Source organism: Salminus brasiliensis, chromosome 5, assembly GCF_030463535.1.
Source record: "Salminus brasiliensis chromosome 5, fSalBra1.hap2, whole genome shotgun sequence".
Classification (NCBI taxonomy): domain Eukaryota; kingdom Metazoa; phylum Chordata; class Actinopteri; order Characiformes; family Bryconidae; genus Salminus; species Salminus brasiliensis.
This window is the reverse complement of record NC_132882.1, coordinates 22015501-22034081: the sequence shown is the minus strand read 5'-3', so window position 1 is coordinate 22034081 and position 18581 is coordinate 22015501. Positions and strand designations below refer to the sequence as shown.

General features: G+C 41.3%; 1 protein-coding gene across 1 annotated transcript in view; it reads right to left on the bottom strand.

The window, feature by feature from the left end:
- Nucleotides 1–18242, bottom strand: part of stt3b (STT3 oligosaccharyltransferase complex catalytic subunit B) — a 39454-nt gene extending 21212 nt beyond the window's left edge. The window contains exon 1 of the mRNA XM_072679850.1: nt 17763–18242. Coding sequence (XP_072535951.1) covers nt 17763–18025 — 263 coding nt within the window. The 5' untranslated portion in view covers nt 18026–18242. The remainder of the gene's footprint in view (nt 1–17762) is intronic.
- Between the last annotated feature and the right edge of the window lie 339 nt (nt 18243–18581).

Here is an 18581-nt window from a genome sequence, read left to right as displayed (position 1 = left end):
TCGGCAAGTGTAATTCGTGCCCTGAAGCACGACTAAAGGATATGCTGTACACATGCATCTCTAAACAAGATGTGAAGTACAAGTCAATAAAAGTGAAAGAAGCATGTGGACTGACATGATAGTAATATTACAGTATTTTACACAGAGGTGACAGGCGTTATGCAGTTTTCCTGTCTGCTTCAGCAAAGTTACATAGTGCAGCCTGGACTAGCAATAAAGAAACACCTGAATTCCAGTGGTTTAAAAGTCATTATTCTGAGGTATAAATGCTACATAGTGTTGCTTTAATTGTGAAGCACTGGAATTTGAGTTTTCAGCTCTCACAGATGATCTTAAAATTACTTATTTTAATTCAGTAAAACTTAAAAACCAACTGTGATGCCTGTCCTTGAACTCTTAAACTTTTCAGAGCATATTCAGAAAGGCATCCATATGGCCCAATTCAATGACCTATACATTCCAACAGACAAGTCTCACTTGTGCCGAAGAAGTAGAATATCTAAATTTACATTAAGTCCTGAGATAATATTGGTAACCGTTTTTTGTAATTCCAAAAATAAGAAATCAAATAATAAAAAGCTGTCTTAGTTGTTGTCATGGTAACTGATCGAGTGAGGAGCATGCGCCATGTCTGGCTAGTTTTTAGGCAGCCAGCCCTCAGATTAATGACCACCCAATCGGATAGCACAACCCTTTCACAGCCAGGAGAAAATGGCAGCATTCAGGTGGTGATCTGGCAACCCGCTGCCTTCTGAGAACATCAGGAGTGGGAGTAACAGGAGGGCTGAAACTCACACACACACATACATACTTCCAGGTTACTGCTGCCATATGCTACTTCTTTGCTTGTGACCACCCATCCCTCGCTTTGTAGGAGTGGTGAGCTGGAAATCTCACCTCAGCAGATTAACCTCTATGCCAGGCGCTCCGTTTACTCCTCCCTCAATCTCTTAACACTGCTCCTGTTTTCATAAAACTCAATTTCACACTGCGTGGCTATACATGGAGGCCTTTGATAAAGGTCCCACCCAGCAGCATCAGGCTGGAGAAGCAGTTATTAATGCACAGCGCAGAGTGGATGGAGGCAGACTTCAGTGCTTAAATTAAGAACGGACCTCAGGAGTGAAAGTCTGCTTCTTTTAGAGAAGTCGTACAGTGTGGGAGTCCATGGAAAACAGGACTATGCTAGTTTTGGAACTTTCTGTGAACAGGATCTAAGGTTGACTCACTGAACACGGACTGTGTGGGCTACGTACTAAAAATGCAGTATGTGGTCAATAACCATGCTAGAACAGCCACAGCTGCAGAAAGAGCAGGACGGCGCTTCGGGCAATGGTCTAAGCTGTTAATGGCACAGTTCCGGAAAAAGGGGGTTGGAGGGGGCTGTTTATTGAATTTCATAATGTCTCCTCATATACCTAGAAGTTCTCCACGTAGGAGAGATTCAGAGCTTGGCAGCAGGCATAAGGAGTGTAATAAGACAGGTATGAGACGGGCCGGCTTATTAAAAAGCAAGATCCAGAAGATCCAGCTTAATTATTCGACATTCCTCCCATCCAGCCATACCAAACTCTGAAGCAAAAGTGAGAAAGGTTCAACTTAATTGAGAGCGTTTGACAGGGCTACGTACTATTAATCATAGGTCCTGATTCGAAAGGGCACAGCATTAGAAATCAACTCCTACACAAGACGTAAGCTTTTTTTTGTCTAGGCAGAGGCTTAGCCAATACAGAAATCTCGATTGCATAATTGATGGTAGTGGAGAACTACGCTCGTATGCTACCCTGATTTTATTTATTTTTATTTTTTTTTGGGGGGGGGGGGGGGGGGGTGATTACATATCACAGGGTTGTGGGTTCAATGTCATGGTCCACTTGGCTGCCACTGTTGCCTCTGCACTCTGACCCCAGATTACAGGGCAGTGGGGGGCAGTGGTGGATCAGCAGTTAGTAGTGCTGCGTTGGATTACAGATCACAGGGTTGTGGGTTCAATACTGTGGTCCACCAAGTTGCCAAAAAAAAAAAAAAAAAAAAAGGTTCACTGCATAAGTATAAGGATAATAAAGGCACATTTTTACATTATTATAATACATGTCACTGCCAGATCCTAAGCAGCTTGTCAATGCTGTTTTTATTGCCTAATCTGTTTGATCCACAGTCGGCGGAAAAAATGGAAAGTCGGAAAATAATCAGTCCACTATGAAAGCCAAGAATTAAGTTTTTTCGGTGCACAAGCATTATCAAGGTACTTATAGCAGCACACTCGGCTCCTTTAAGCATGGCAAAACAGCTTTTTCAAATAACGGAATGCCAACAGCTCTAGATAATAAGCCTAAAAAAAAGCCTAAAAATATTAAATAGCTGGAAAGAGCTTGAGTCTAATTTACAATCTACAACTTGAAATCTATCAACAGTTGAGCACCAGTCAAACTACATGGATGTGGATGTGGGGCCTGTGATTTACTACTACCTATTAAAAGTAACAAAACTAAGGACAAAATTTAAGCTTCAGGATTAAGCTTCTGTTTTTGGGTATGTGATGTACCTTAGTTCATTTTTCATAGAGAACAGCGAGTCTTACCGTGTCAGAATATAAATAAACAAGCCTATATGAGCAACATCTGAACACAAGGGGGGAAACAAAGCTGAAACTGAAATTAACTTGCGCTGCACTGTTACTAACTCTATTAGAGGATGCTCTCTAGGTTCTTTATCTTCTACCCAGGAAATATTTCCGCATTCTTCTATTAATTTATTTGCATCACATTTCCATTTGCATGTCACAGTTTCATTTGCTTACTGCTGCTTTCCATGTTGCCCTAGGAATAAGCTGAAGTTAAACTGTAACTTAATGCATAACTGTTAGCTGTGCTAATTCCTAGAGTTCAGTAAGTATAAATTATGCTTATAGCACATTTAAAAAAACAGGGCTTTACACAACCAGTAATAAATAAAAAAGGCTAACAAATATAGGTAGGTTTAAAGTTTTGATGCCAGTAAGTTAAAGAGGGAGCAATTCTGTGCTAGAGAATGTATCTGTAGGATTCTAGAGTAGAGTGTTATATTGAATATCTAGCAAGACTTGCACATACAAAAAAAAACTACTGCTTAAAATTGCTAATCAGACTTATCTGACAACTTTTGGCATGACTGAATATGCTAATGAACACATGATGGGCATCCCTGTAAAACTTGCACAGCCTGCTTCAGCACTTGCATCTGATTGGCTGATCCGAATATCCGTAACCACTCCCAACCTTAGTAGGTCAGGGTTTTGTTTTGTTTTTTTGTTTTTTTAAACCTGTAAAACTTGTGTTTGCTGATTTATTGAATTATTCAATCCAATAATTGTGTCGTAAGGATAATGGGTTCTTAAATTTAGGCAGTTTAAGGTGCAGAATATTCAATACTTTGCAACTAGATTGGTCATAAATGGGGAACAGCTCTGCTTTTCAGCATGGCAGTCAGCATGGCAGTGGGTGTAACATGGCCTTGCTAAAGAATATCATTATCCCCTTATATGCAGCATACAGGCAAAACTGGGTCACAAACAGCAAAGTCAGTGCAAGACAATGAGATGACGTATTTAAGTCTGACCTAAAATGTAAGCTATCCCAAATGTTTACCAGTAACAAAACACCACACCCCACACATTTATGTCAAATAAAAATTATTTATAAAATATTAACTAGATACGCTCAGGGGTCCCCCCCCCCTTTAAGATCATACAATGATGAAACCACTTCAACAAATTCTTCCAATGTCTACAAACGTGCACAAAGGGGTCATTTAAATAAACAGGTGCATCAGCATAAGCAACATCATGTGAATCCACTTCAAGTGTATCATCAACACGGCGTTATACTGATGGATTTGCTAAACAACACTGTAAAAGTATAACATACATATAGCAATTCAGACCTTATTAAAAGTACTAAATAAAAGCACATGCTTCACATATGAAAGCTTGGGACCAGGCTAGTGAGCTGCATGATCATGCCATGACAATGAAGTACAAAGCATAAACTGCTTCTTGGCATAAATTATTTTGAGGTGGCTGCATTAAAATAGCCAAATAACATAACTTCACACAACCCCAACTAATAGTCTAATAATAAATCAGTACAATACCAGAGATCGATATAGCATTGGGGTAACGTCACTGCTAGTCATACAGCAAGAACTTTCGAACCGTAGGGGGAAAAAATAAATAAAAATAAATAAATAAAAGCTAGCGTACATGTTTACGTTTTCTAACAGTGTCCTTGTGATACTGGCAGTTCTCATCTAGTCAATGTAATTTTGGATAATTTCTAATGATCCAAGAAATTTGACTCAATGCAAAAAACAACGGCCAAGTCAAAAAAGGGAAATTTAGATACATAAGGTTCATGCATGGTAGAGATATGCATGCTACCCAGTCATGGCTGGTTGTTTCAGCTCGTTATTCATTCTTCTACTCTTAATTAGCGATCAGCTATAAAATGTCAGACGCCCCTAGATGGGAGAATCTCCCTTTCATTAACTTATTAATTTCAGAGATGATCTAAAAGATTGATAAACATGCTAAACTATGCCTAGCCTGATCAAAGTGATCCGAACCTGATCAACTATTTTAATAAAACATCTTTGATCTCTTTATCAAAAGTGTGTGTGTAACGGCTCATGTCCTTGGTGTTAATTTCCTAGATATTTAATCCAACATAAAAGAAGTGATTAACCTTGAGAAACAATCTGGAAGATTTTCCAGATGAGGACAAGGAGCTTGTCCCCTGGCAAGAGCACATCAAAGCAATGCTCTTGGAATAACTTTGAAGCCTCATAATTGGCAGAAGGAAGTGGGATGTGCTTTGAACGCAGAGCAGTGACGATGGGAACGCTTCATAATAGCAACCCATACAGCATTTCGGTACACACCCAAAAAAAAAAAGAAAAAGAAAAAAAAAAAGACATCAGTCACTTATTGTGTGCCAGACAGAGTAAACAAGCTTATTTCATTGGAGCGAAATGCATTAGCATTCATTAAAGTTCAGTAAAGCTGTTTGCAGACAGATTACAAGATCTTTCAAGAAACAGGTCTTTAGGGAGAGTTTACTTACTGTCACCATCATGAAAACACAGAGGCCCATAAAACACTGAAAACAACAGTTAAGCCGGTCAGGATAATGTGCAGAACCTGGTAAATCATAGATAATCAATCTTAAACCAGGTTTTACATTGTTTTTGGTAAATGTTACTTTGGCCTTCAGCAAACAACTATTTAGGTAAATGATTAATACAGCATAATGTCTCTGAACCTTCTAAGGCCGAAACACAAGAGATTGGTACATGGTCAGACCTTTATGCTAGGAATGGAAATGATTACAGCTCCTGTTAGAATCTGAACCATGTTAAGCCATGGTGTTATGTAACAAAGCCTACACTTTATTTAACTCAACTGAATCTCTTTTATGAAGCAAAACAGGTGAATCTCAAATGTTTTATATTGACATATTTAGCCGATCGTTTTTGTGAAGTAGACAAGGCAATACTTGACACTTATTTACATGTTTTCTTGCATGTCTATCCAAGGCACAACCGGTCATTTACAACAGGTGAGGTACTGCTAGTGTTGTTTCTGCAAAAGCATTCTGTGAAAGAAGAGCAATGTAAAAACAGGACTGGGTGAGTACATACCTACATACATACATACATACCAACCTACATACCTACATGACCAGTCATGACAACTAAACCACTGACAGATGAAGTAAACATTGACTGGCATCTGGCAAGGGGTGGGATATATAAGACAGCAAGTGAACAGTCAGTTCATCTTCAAAACATCAGACAGGTCTTGTGGGGTGTAATCAGTATGCAGCGGTCAGCACCTACCAAAAGTGGACCAGAAAAAGACAACTGCTAAACTGGTTACAGGGCCAGGGGCCCCAGGCTCAATAATGCAATCTTTGGAAGCCCCACCTCACAACTTACAGGACTTTATGGATCTTTTACCAGAAACCACATGACAGGGGTCTTATAGAAACCATGCCATGTTCGGTCAGAGCCGTTTTGGCAGCACAAAGGGGTGATTTTAATGCTATGGCTTGACTTGTAAATATATAATGCATACACACAGTCCTGGGTGTGTACTCAACTATTCAGCACAAATGTGAAAATGCTCAGAGACCCAAATTTGAGATCACAATTTGATGCAGAAAAATAACCAAACTGCCACACTAAAGAAAAGCAGACATGAAAGCACCCTTTCTAGAAAATATTGCAATTAATGCCAGTAAGTATTTAGCAGTTCCTTCAATGTTTAGCTGAAAAGAAGAGAGGCATGTTTTTCATACCACAAGATCTAGCCAATTTCCTTGACTCACCTCGAGGAGCACTGCAATTTACGCCTTAGTAGCCCTGGGAGTTTAGACTCCCTCTCCCTTTACAATTCAGCAAACACAAATTTCCATTGCCTGAGAGGAATGCAGATCACTGATCACAGCACTTCTACATATGCGCAATAAACAACACCAGCAACACACCAGCAGTACACCAAGTCTCTGGACATTTTCAAACGTTATCACAGATGTGCGAGTTTGACTATGAAAAAAAAATGCAACAAAACCTTGGCAACAACCAGCTAAAATGTAACAATTTTAGAGTTTGGTCTGAGGAATCCAAATGACAGATTTAAGATACGCTATATTCAAATGTAAGCAGTTTTACACTATTAAAAGTTAAGGGACACTCCCATTGGCCTTTCCAACTGAAGAGCACATGAAAATGGGAGTTGTTTTTTTTTTTTTCTTTCAAGGAAGAACATTAAGGCACAGTAACGTCTTGCCTGAAGGTAGGTACCTCTCAACCTCCCAAGAAACCCAGCAAGCCTCTGTGAGAAAATAATGTATTTTAAGGCATTTCCTGACCATAACCTCCCCCATGCAGTGGCACACATTTAAAGAGTGTTACATCTTCTCCTGAAGCCCAGTTTAACATTTTCCATGGTTATCTTACACACAGCTGACAACAGTAAGGAAATTCTGTAACTGGTACAGCCTTATTTGCATGCAGACAGTTCTCTGTTGTGCCCAGAGTTCATAGTCCTCTCAAGTGCCTTCCAAACAGAAGTGATACTGTAGACTGAACCCTAACCCATATGTTAACATTCTTGCTCAATCTAGCGACAGAAGTTCCCTCGTACCCGTCGCTTCAACATCTCGCATCACTTAACATCCATTTTCTACCTCCAGGAATGGAATGCGGGCATCCAACTGCTGATTTTCCAAGGGAACGATTTCACAGAGTGTCAAATATCAATTAGGACAGTCGAAGCGTTATGGCACAAAATGCTGTCACAATCCATTTCTTCCATACCATTTCATGCACGTTCTCAATGTCGGCCGAATGGGATGAATCCTCTGCAATCACAATAAACAAAGGGAAATGCACAGCGGATGAAAGCCTCGCTCTTGCTATCGTTCCCAAGCTCATTAACTGTCTGTTTCGAAACAGCAGTCAATGACCACGATTATGCCTTTTATTACTACAGTCAATGCCTGCGGCAGATGTATGAAGGGTGTATAGGCCTACATAAACATGATTCTGAGCAATTACGCACATACAGGAAAAAATTCATCCTTTATTTAAGTGAAACTTGATGGGATTGGCTCGTGCACTTCTGTATAAATACTACTGTGTACACATGGAAGTGCCCCTGACTTCTGCCAGCTAACTCCATTTTAAGTTTTAGCTTATCGTGTAAGCAAAGCTGGTTGAAGAAATAAACGGCACGGAGCCGTTCTCCATTATAACACGTTTCTTCCCCAGAGTTCCACATGCCTGGCTGCTTCACATAAGGTGAGCTGTTTTATAGGAATCGTAAGCAGGCAGTTTAAGAGTGGGTTGGTAATATCAGACTTACAAAACACACCACAAATATAATATATCAATCATATTTCTCAAATATATATCTGCTTTCTTGTTAAATAATGTGAATAAAGGATTAAAAGGTGTTGTAGAAGCAGCAAAGCTCCATAAGAGATCATTAGAGAGATCAAGAGATCATCTGATGCTCAACAGCAGTTTGTGGTTTCTGCTTCTTACACACTGACTAAAACAGTATTTATGGCCGAGATGCAGGAGATCTGCAGCTACACTGTTAAACTGCTGGGTTGAGCCGGGTGAGTCATTTTGCGGGGTTATTTGCAGATTGGTGGGTAGTTTTTAAATAGTTTTTGTGTAGCCCAGCCGTTGGAGTGCTGACTATGACACCCAGCCGATAGTTTGTCAGCACTAATTAACAGTAACTGAGGAAGTAGTTCAGAATAATTAACAGCTTCTGAGGAAGCTAACTAGACCAAAGTCTAGTTAAAGCTTTTCCTCAAGCAGCAGCGAGAAGTCAGAACTGACAGAAATCTGTGACTAAACTTCTATAAAATAAAGATGTTTCATAACTGACTTTGTTGAAACCAGTAAATATGTTTTATTTCAAGAAAAAAAAAAACATTACTATAAACTTATTACTATAAAATTACTATAAACTAGGGCTGAGCAATTAACAGACCATGCTTTAAAACTGACATTCAGAAGCTCTAATCAACTTAATCTTGCTTATGTCTAATAATTCGATTTTAAAACCCTTTTAAACTCTGTTCCCACTTTCCTCACCGTGTGTAAATATACAAACACAGTAGATTAAAAACTTAATACCGTGCATGTAGTCACATGACTCCACCCTATCCAGTCTCGAGCCAACTAATCAGAATCGGGCTAAAATGTTTTTCAAAATGATTTCAATGTTTTATAGAAACCCAGTGCTGGGTTGTACAAATGACCCAAATGAACTGATTGTCAATTAATTCAAACGGCTAAATTTTTATATTAAATTTCTGCAGCTCTCCGTGTGAGCAGCAGAGAGTATTCTGCAGGCTGCTCTCATCCAAGTCTAAAAAAAATAACATGATAGTTTCAAAATTCAGGATTACTGATATCACAAAAATATCACATGCTGCTTTTATGCCAACAGCATCCCTACTGGGCAAATTTAAGACAGCAGCGAGCAGCAAATTCCCCAAATCATGTTCATGTGCTTTACAAATTAAAAATCTGTACTGCTTTGTTGTCAGGGAGGAGCTCCTTCTAAACGAGACAAAGCAGTTCAGTTATGAAAAATGTAGCATGCTCTTCAGATAGCTTATCAAACTCTTAGTCAGTAACTTAATAACAGCTTATTAATGCCTGTAATAAGCCAGTATTTTAACACTAGCTGACTGGTTCACCATCAATCTCTCAAACAGTCACTGTGTTTTTTGCCGGTCACTTAGGTCCACTCTCATCTCTGTAATTTATACCAACATGACTTATCCTGTGTGAATCAGTCATAAACATTCCAGACGGCCGGTGGTAAAATGACATTAAAGCACATCCCTGTGTAAAACTAATCCCATCCAAAGAGTAGTTTAGTATCTGCACTTAAAAGCAGGGAGTCATTTGGAGAGAGGAGTAACATCTCAAGAGACAGTTCAGAGATAAGGACCATTCAGACACTTCAACATCTGTGGTGTGGCTTATACAACAAAGCATCGCTACATGAAAGCCAAATTAATACGAGGATGGAGGAATTACACCAGCCGGATAAAACCAGGGTGATAAAGACTCAAAGAGAGAGACGGGGGGAAACACTGACATTTGCTTTGAGAAAGACAAGATTGATATAAAAAATAAAGATGCTTTGTGCAAGAGACACCGAGCGCACACACGCAAGAGAGAGAGACAAACAGCACACGCCAGCGAGCAAGAGAGACAGGCCGAGCGTGAGAGAGAGACAAAGAGAGAGACAGAGAGCGCAAGAGAGACAAAGAGAGAGACAGAGAGCGCAAGAGAGACAAAGAGAGAGACAGAGAGCGAGACAGAGAGCGCCAGAGAGCGAGACAGAGAGCGCCAGAGAGACAAAGAGAGCGCCAGAGAGCGAGACAGAGAGCGCCAGAGAGCGAGACAGAGAGCGCAAGAGAGACAGAGAGCGCAAGAGAGACAGAGAGCGCAAGAGAGAGAGAGCGAGACAGAGAGCGCAAGAGAGACAGAGCGAGACAGAGAGCGCAAGAGAGACAGAGAGCGCGAGAGACAGAGAGCGCAAGAGAGCGAGACAGAGAGCGCAAGAGAGCGAGACAGAGAGCGAGAGAGAGCGCAAGAGAGACAGAGAGCGAGAGAGAGCGCAAGAGAGACAGAGAGCGAGAGAGAGCGCAAGAGAGACAGAGAGCGCAAGAGAGACAGAGAGCGAGAGAGAGCGCAAGAGAGACAGAGAGCGCAAGAGAGTCAGAGAGCGCAAGAGAGTCAGAGAGCGCAAGAGAGTCAGAGAGCGCAAGAGAGTCAGAGAGCGCAAGAGAGTCAGAGAGCGCAAGAGAGTCAGAGAGCGCAAGAGAGTCAGAGAGCGAGACAGAGAGCGCAAGAGAGCGAGACAGAGAGCGCAAGAGAGCGAGACAGAGAGCGAGACAGAGAGCGCAAGAGAGCGAGACAGAGAGCGCAAGAGAGCGAGACAGAGAGCGCAAGAGAGCGAGACAGCGCAAGAGAGACAGAGAGCGAGACAGAGAGCGCAAGAGAGACAGAGAGCGCAAGAGAGACAGAGAGAGACAGAGAGAGCGCAAGAGAGACAGAGAGAGCGCAAGAGAGCGAGACAGAGAGCGCAAGAGAGACAGACAGAGAGCGCAAGAGAGACAGACAGAGAGCGCAAGAGAGACAGACAGAGAGCGCAAGAGAGACAGACAGAGAGCGCAAGAGAGACAGACAGAGAGCGCAAGAGAGACAGAGAGAGCGCAAGAGAGACAGAGAGAGCGCAAGAGAGACAGAGAGAGCGCAAGAGAGACAGAGAGAGCGCAAGAGAGACAGAGAGAGCGCAAGAGAGACAGAGAGAGCGCAAGAGAGCGCAAGAGAGACAGAGAGAGCAAGAGAGACAGAGAGAGCGCAAGAGAGACAGAGAGCGCAAGAGAGACAGAGAGCGCAAGAGAGCGCAAGAGAGACAGAGAGCGCAAGAGAGACAGAGAGCGCAAGAGAGACAGAGAGCGCAAGAGAGACAGAGAGCGCAAGAGAGACAGAGAGCGCAAGAGAGACAGAGAGACAAGGAGGGAGGGATAAGTAGAAAAGCAGAGCAGGAAGAGTCAGACAAAAGCAGGAAAGGACAGAGCAGGCTTGAGGCAGTGTTCTGAAGAAACCTGAGAGCAAAAAAAAAAAAAAGTGCGCTGCTCTGAAACCACTCAGGTCCTCAGATCATCCCTCAGTAGGGGCTTTTAATCAGTGAAGCCTCCGGCTAAAAGAGGCAAACATCCGCAAATCCTGAAAAACACAGCCTCACACAACTTTATTGGGCATTACACCAAGCGCTCTAGGCACAATGAACACGTGACCCGACCATGCATGACCAGGTCATCTTGGAGAGTTTCTGTAGTGGTCACTACTACAAAGCCCTGTCTCACACTTGACCTTAAAAAGATTCTTTGCCAGGTTAAAAAGTTCCTCCTAAGTTCTTTACAGAGCCTTTAAAATTGGGTTCTGCTTAACATCAAAAAGGTTCCACTCCAAGTCAAAGAACCCTTCTGCAATATTATATAGAAGCCTCATTGCTTAGAGTGTAAAAGTGTTAAAGCAACAAAAGCAGTCCAACTACACCTACAATATCTACCAAGATAAATGGTCAGCACTAGGTTCCTCAAAACAACACACTGCTTCCTGTGACAACAGCTAAACCTCAGCTAACCCACAGTGACAGGGCTGTACAGTCAGGGCTGGTGATTTGAGCATTCACATCACATTATAATATTCCTGAGAACAGGTCTGGTTTTCACTGCACACAGGCCATCCCAAACTGCACTCCAGTGAAAGCTCAGTACCACTGCTAGTTAACACCTAGACCACTCTCTCTTGCTATGTTTGGGAACTCATAATAGTTAGTAGTCAGCATTGTACCTCTGCAAACTTAAAAATAAATAAATGAAAAAATATTTATATATTTTTTTAAAAAAAGGACCGGACCCATTTGAAATGATGCATGGAGGTGCATAAAAGTACCTAGACATATGCCCTACATATGCTGGGCAATATGACACTATTTTATCATAGTGATAATTTTGTGATAATATGTTTTTCTAAGCATATCGAGGATACTGTTAGTGCTTAATAAACACTGATCAGCTGCAGGTTTCATTACTAACAGCGTAATTAGACTGGTTTAATTAGTGCAGCAGATGTTGAATAAAAAAAAAATATTCAGTACGGGAGAGAATCTGAACAGCAGTTTAGGAATCTTTCGCTACTGATGTTTTTAGTTTGTGATTATATGTATTGTGATAAATATAGATATATTTTTTTATATTAAAAAATAATATATTTTTTTGCATCGCAAAAAAAAGTCTTAATATCGTGATAAAGAATTTCCCAAATCGCCCAGCCCTACCCTACATTACTAATAATAATCACAGACCTTTTTTTTTTTTTACCTACACTAAACCTGGAGGTCACTAATATCAGCTGTCATTATTGGCCAACCATATGAGACAGGTCCACTAAAAACCACTGAATATTGAAAAAACATAGCATATAACAGATATATAACTACACACTGCAAGCCTAACACCAGAAGATCCCTTCAGCATTGTTATTTTCCTACTCTACAAAGCAACACTTTGTAGAATTCCTATCCTAAATAACAGCTTCAATATCACTGTAACGCTCCACCGACCTGAAAAGCGAAAAACAGCATCTCCATCACTGCCACTATGTCACTTTGGTGAAGTGGGCAGGCTGCCGTTCGGGAGAACGGTGTATTGCTGCACAGATGCACACTTTAAAACATGCCGGATTATTCGGTCTACTCTAACTGCTGGTTTGAACTAGTTGGGTAGTTGCGTCATTCACTTAGCATTTAGGTAAGTAGTAAGAAACCAGCTGCTGAATTACATTACCCAGGATTTGGGTGACCTCACCCCACCACCACTAGTTACCCTTTTGCACAGACGTATGGTAATATTTTTTAATTGGACGAAGAGGAGATTGGTAAATGTGATGGATTTGGGTTCAGTGCTTCTCATTCATTCTGAAGATACATGTTTGAAAGAACACCAACATCACATTTTCTTGAATTACATGTTAACAATAGGATGCTAGTAATTTAACTATTTAGCGACTTTAGCTACCTTGATAATAAAAAAAATGTTCAGTGTGACAGGAGAGAAACCACTTCCCTACAAAACCACTAAAATACACATTCCCAACCTATATTTATTTACAATTTTTAGAGGAAAAACAGATGTTCATGTTACTCGTTTCACCTTAAATGGAGAAGCAGTAAGGAGGAATAAAAGGTTTTAATAGAAGCTGGTGAATAAGAAACATTTAGCTTTGTTTAAACATACTTTGCTTTGCCATTAGCAAACGTAATCATTATTATTATTATTATTATTATTATTTATGTAAAAACAATTAAACAAAAGTGATTTCAGTAGTATGAGCATCAAGATAACTAAGCGGTTAAAAACTGCTATGCCATTTCAAGTATTTACCAGAATATACCAAGTGGCTGCTATACTGTTGCTAAGCAGCTGCTATGCTACTCCAAGTGATTACTATGGGGTATCTGAGCAGTCACTATGCAATGCCAGGTGGTTGCTACTCTGTTCCAAACGGTTGCCATGTTGTAATAGGGTTTCTAAGCTTTTCCAAGTGGCAAAGCAGTTGCTACAGTATTCCAGATGGTTATTATAGGGTTGTTATGCTGTTGCAAAGCAGTTAATATGGTTGGTTGCTATGCTGTTCCAAGTGGTTGTTATGTTGCTACTACAGTTGCTATGCTGAAAAAAAAAGAAAAAAAAAAAAAAAGTGTGAGTACTAGCCCGATCAAAAATGATAATAATCATCATCATCTGTTAATTAGCTGTAACACACAGTAATTACCCAGGGCCATTTCCTGGTATTTATGGCCTGTGCCTTGGTTATCATCATCAACTCCATAACTGGTCTGACCCTCCTCTAACTCACCTCCTCAAGTCAGATCGACCTGCTCACCCTGTTCACCAACTACAGAGACCTGCAGTAATGAGCATCTCTGACGACAGCTACGCTGACATCGGCAGAAACACTGGAATAACTGGCAGCAGCTTCTTCAGGTGGCCCTTACTCACTTAAACCATTAGAAAACGGCTCAACTAAAAATTCCAGAAAATGACTCTTATAGCTAACCTGTGGTTCACAGCGATGTTTCCTTTATTCCTTTCAGAGCGCCAACACAAGTCTTACAGATCTAAATATGACTGATGTTGCTTTGAGCAACACTTTCCTCTTCTGTAAGCCAACTTTACTGATGCATTAACTGCTAAGATCTTCCCATTGATCTGAGAGTCTGAGGAGGGTTTCAAACAGAAAAGCATAAAGAGACCAGACGTTCTCTCTCTAAAGACACAAGCAAAACTGACAGGAACATGAAAGAGCTCATGAGGACCAAACACAATCACACACATGAAGACATTCAGGAGCTATCCATCACTGACGGTCCATAAAATAACAGGAGAGGGCCTTGTGTCACTGGATTATCAGTGGCCCTCAAAAAAAAAAGCCCCAGTGATTTCATCATACAATTAGCCATCACAGCCATTACAGTACTATTAACCAAGTCATGTGATGTCCCATGCATGTGACACATCCATAAAAAAAAAAAAGAGAGAGAGAGGATGAAGCAACCAACAGCTGTCCTGCTGAGGCATACAGAACGGATTACAAACTCCCAAATCTGGGAATTTAGCAAAAACAGGGACGTTGCTATAATTCTTATTCATGAGTCAACAGAGGTCGCCTCGCAGTGAATCTGTTTTTGATCTAGGGACCCAGATTTTAACAGAGGAGCCTGTTTATTAATGCAAATCTGGAGCACAGGACTATAGCCTCTTCTATTTATACAAGACAGACATTCACAACTGCGAGAGGAGTCAATTACAATGACTTCAGTAAAAAAAAAAATAAAAAAAGAAATATAGATCCATCAAAGCAGTTCTGGCAAGCATATTTTTAAGCTGTAAAACATACAGCTTCAAAAACTGACTTTGTTAGAAAACAAACTAAATTCCAGCACTGCTGAGAGAAGAGGAGAGATCAGGAGCACTTCTTCCTGCTCTTTATTTCAAACATTATTCTGCTAACTGAGAAATGACTGACAAATATAAATATATAAATCATATATATATATATAAATTAATCACTGACAAAAATAACTGACAATACACTCCAGCCTGATTTACTTGGTATGATGATGCTTCTATCTCACACACATTCACAGACAGACTGATCGGTTTGAGGCAGGACTCCCTGCTCTGAGTGATAACAGCACTGCACCGCCTGCATGGTATAACGCATGCAGACTGACACGATTTGCATGTGGGCGTCTAGTTGGGCATGGCTGTATGGCCCACTGTGACCAGACAGAAACAAGAGGCTGAAAAAGCATGTGGCCTATCAAAATCACACTGAGGCTCATCCTGAGGTACCTTACAACAGCAATCTTTCACCACCACCCCCCTAATAAAAAAACTCCATCATTTCATCATTTTGTTTGGATCCAGTGTTCTCCTATGACATGCTTGTTCTGGCTGAAAATGACATCCAATTTATTTCACCCGTCTCATTCATTAATTCTTTAACGACTAATTTATTTACTCTCTATAATCTGTCATCTATAACCTCAACACTGTCTGCTACTTAATCGTTCTCTCTCTCTACCATAAAGAATGAGCCGTATTCACCAAACGTTCTTATGAAGAAATTTCTCTTTAAAATATTTCATTTGGGATTTGTTCAATTTACGAAGTCAATGGGATCGGTCATTAAGATCATAGCTGTGAACTTTTTTTTGTTGTTTTAGAAAGATCCTGCTATTCTCAAAAAAATCTATTCTCAAATATTCTTAAGGCTTAAGAACTCATTAACATTTTGTGCTTCATTGCTTTGTGCTTTTGCCTTAGCCTTGGGCATTTGTAACATAGCCTTTTAGGCTGCATTTCGCAGCTTATCATAAATGACAACATTTCCAGTTATTTCCAGTTATTCAGGGAATGAAAATAAAACTAAGCCTTTAAAACAACTAGAAATGATGGTGAAGGACATCGACAATAAATTCTCATTTGAAAATAAGAGAAACTGAAAGTAGCAATACTTAAATTTTCACTTTTAATCTTGTAAATTAGACATTACTTCCAGTAATTTAACAATAAAAACGAATCATTTTAGAGCCTTACCTTCTGAACTCTTACAGGTAAGACAAGTGTGAGGAGAGTATGGTTTAAGATTTAAGAACAGAAAATGATTTCTAATTAAATATTTTTAAAATAACCATGTCTTTTGCCTTTAGTTTGAAGTTAAGGAAAAATGAAACTGCTTTCTTAAGTCACTTTTTGTGAATCTGGCTCCTGAACCAAACCAATAGTCAAGTTCAGTCAGTGCGACATGAAAGTCTTAGATGCTAGTATTATAAACCTTTCTCAGATTCTCAGTAACACAGATCTCGATCTGCATAGTTAACATCTCTACCTATAACAGCAAAGGTAAAGGTGCACGTATTTGCCACCGTACACTGTACAGCGAAATGTGTCCTCCGCATTTAACCCATCTGTGGTAGTGAACTAGGGGACCAGAGCGGTGGGCAGCCAACTCCAGCACCCGGGGAGCAGAGAGGGTAAAGGGCCTTGCTCAAGCAAGGGCCAACAGTGGCAGCTTGCCAAGCCCGGGAATCGAACCTACAACCCTGTTATCGATAGCCCGCCGCTCTAACCGCTGATCCACCACTGCCCCAATGATTAATTAACCCCAGTGCCACCACTGATTAATCTGTGTTACACAGAGAACAGGATAACAGCCACTGATATACAAACTGTGCTTTCAGATGAACTCTAGTCCACAGACAGCAGAGCAAAGCCATAAAAGTGGAGTCACATCACTGCCATCAGACCACTCATCTCGACCACTTCCTGGTTGGGTGTGAAAGATCACCCATTACTCATTAAACTAGGAAAAGACGGGCGAGGTGCTGATATCTGGATAAAGTGCATTTTAAGAGCAAGTCAGACCCTGAACAGTGCTGCAGCTCCAGAGAGGAGCTAAACACGCTGAACTCACTGTGCTTTAGAGGCATACGCGCAAGTTAGTTACGGTAATGATCAACACCCTGCAAAAACAAAATACGACCATTAAATCGTATATCAGTCGATTTAATCCTAAACCAACATCTTACAATAAGCATTTAAACTATATAAAACGCCATTTAAATCAAATGACATGAAAACAGTGAGGTAGTATTGATCTGGGTGTATTACGGTAATGTAAATCAGGGTGGCGGTTAATTATCAATCAAATTATGCCTCAACGCAAATAAGCCACGGCGGTGTTTTCCTCCATAAACAGCACGATCTCGCTTTCTCCTGATGATTTCCATACGACACATGACTTGATTGATTGATTAGGAATCGCTCCAATGCTTAAAACGGTCAGTGCCTCCTCGTCTCAATGAAGGAAGGCAGATCATCCACCTTTCAGAGTTCAGGGAAACGCCGCTGCTCTGTTCACCTCACTAGCGCTAGCTAGCTAGCTAACACCAACTAGCTTCCATGGGCTTCAGTTCACAAATATGCCTCCCCTTACACCAGCCATCCCAATCGCCCTTCTCTCTCTCTCTCTCTCTCTCCCTGGCTCTCTAGAGACCAGCTGCAGCGTTATTAGCTGTGTTAGCTAGAGCTAACGCCGCTTTTACTCACCAGGGGTCAAACTCGTGGATGATGCTCTCGAATCGGATCACGGCGAAAAGCCTAGAGCTGAAGCCCGCCAGCCAGGCCAGGAACAGGATGGTGAAGGACAGGAGGGACTGCCAGCCCGCCGGCTGCGTCAATCCGCCGGACAGGCCTCCGCCCCCGCCGCCACACGCAGCCGCGGTGTTGGGTCGCCCGTTGCCCGAGACGGAGCCCCCAGCGCCTGGGCTCGCTTTGTGCCTGCACTCGGAGGTGGCGTGCAGCTCCGCCATGTTCAGGAGTCGGTCGCTCAGGAAGGCTTTCCCGCGGCCACACGCTCCTCTCCCGCTCACGCACTGCCCTGCTTGCTTTGGCGTCTTCCTCTCTGCAGATGGTTCCCGCTCCTGCACGGACACCGTGTGTTTCTGCGGTGAATTATTTGAAATCGGGTCCGGCTCTGAGCGACATGCTAGCCGGCTTGTAGCACTCGGCGCACACGAGATCCACCAGTTCCTGCTAGCGATGAACGAGTCGTGAACGAATCGTTCCTTTGAACCGGTTCTTTTCAATCAATCAGTCGATGAGACTGATTCAGTGAAGCCCAACCGACGTCAGGCATTTACTAACCAATTTCTATTTGTAATCTTCCATTACAATTACAATTACATTTTAATGCTAACTTCTCTAGATTGTTTTATATGCTCTCTCGGTGTGCCCTGTGCCAATCAAGCAAATAAGCTGAATAAGCTGACTAATTTACTTTAAAGTGTTTACATGTCTCCTATTCTAAAATGATTCCTAGGTCGTTTTTGCTGACAACGTTACGTTGTGATTTTTATGCAGGATAAG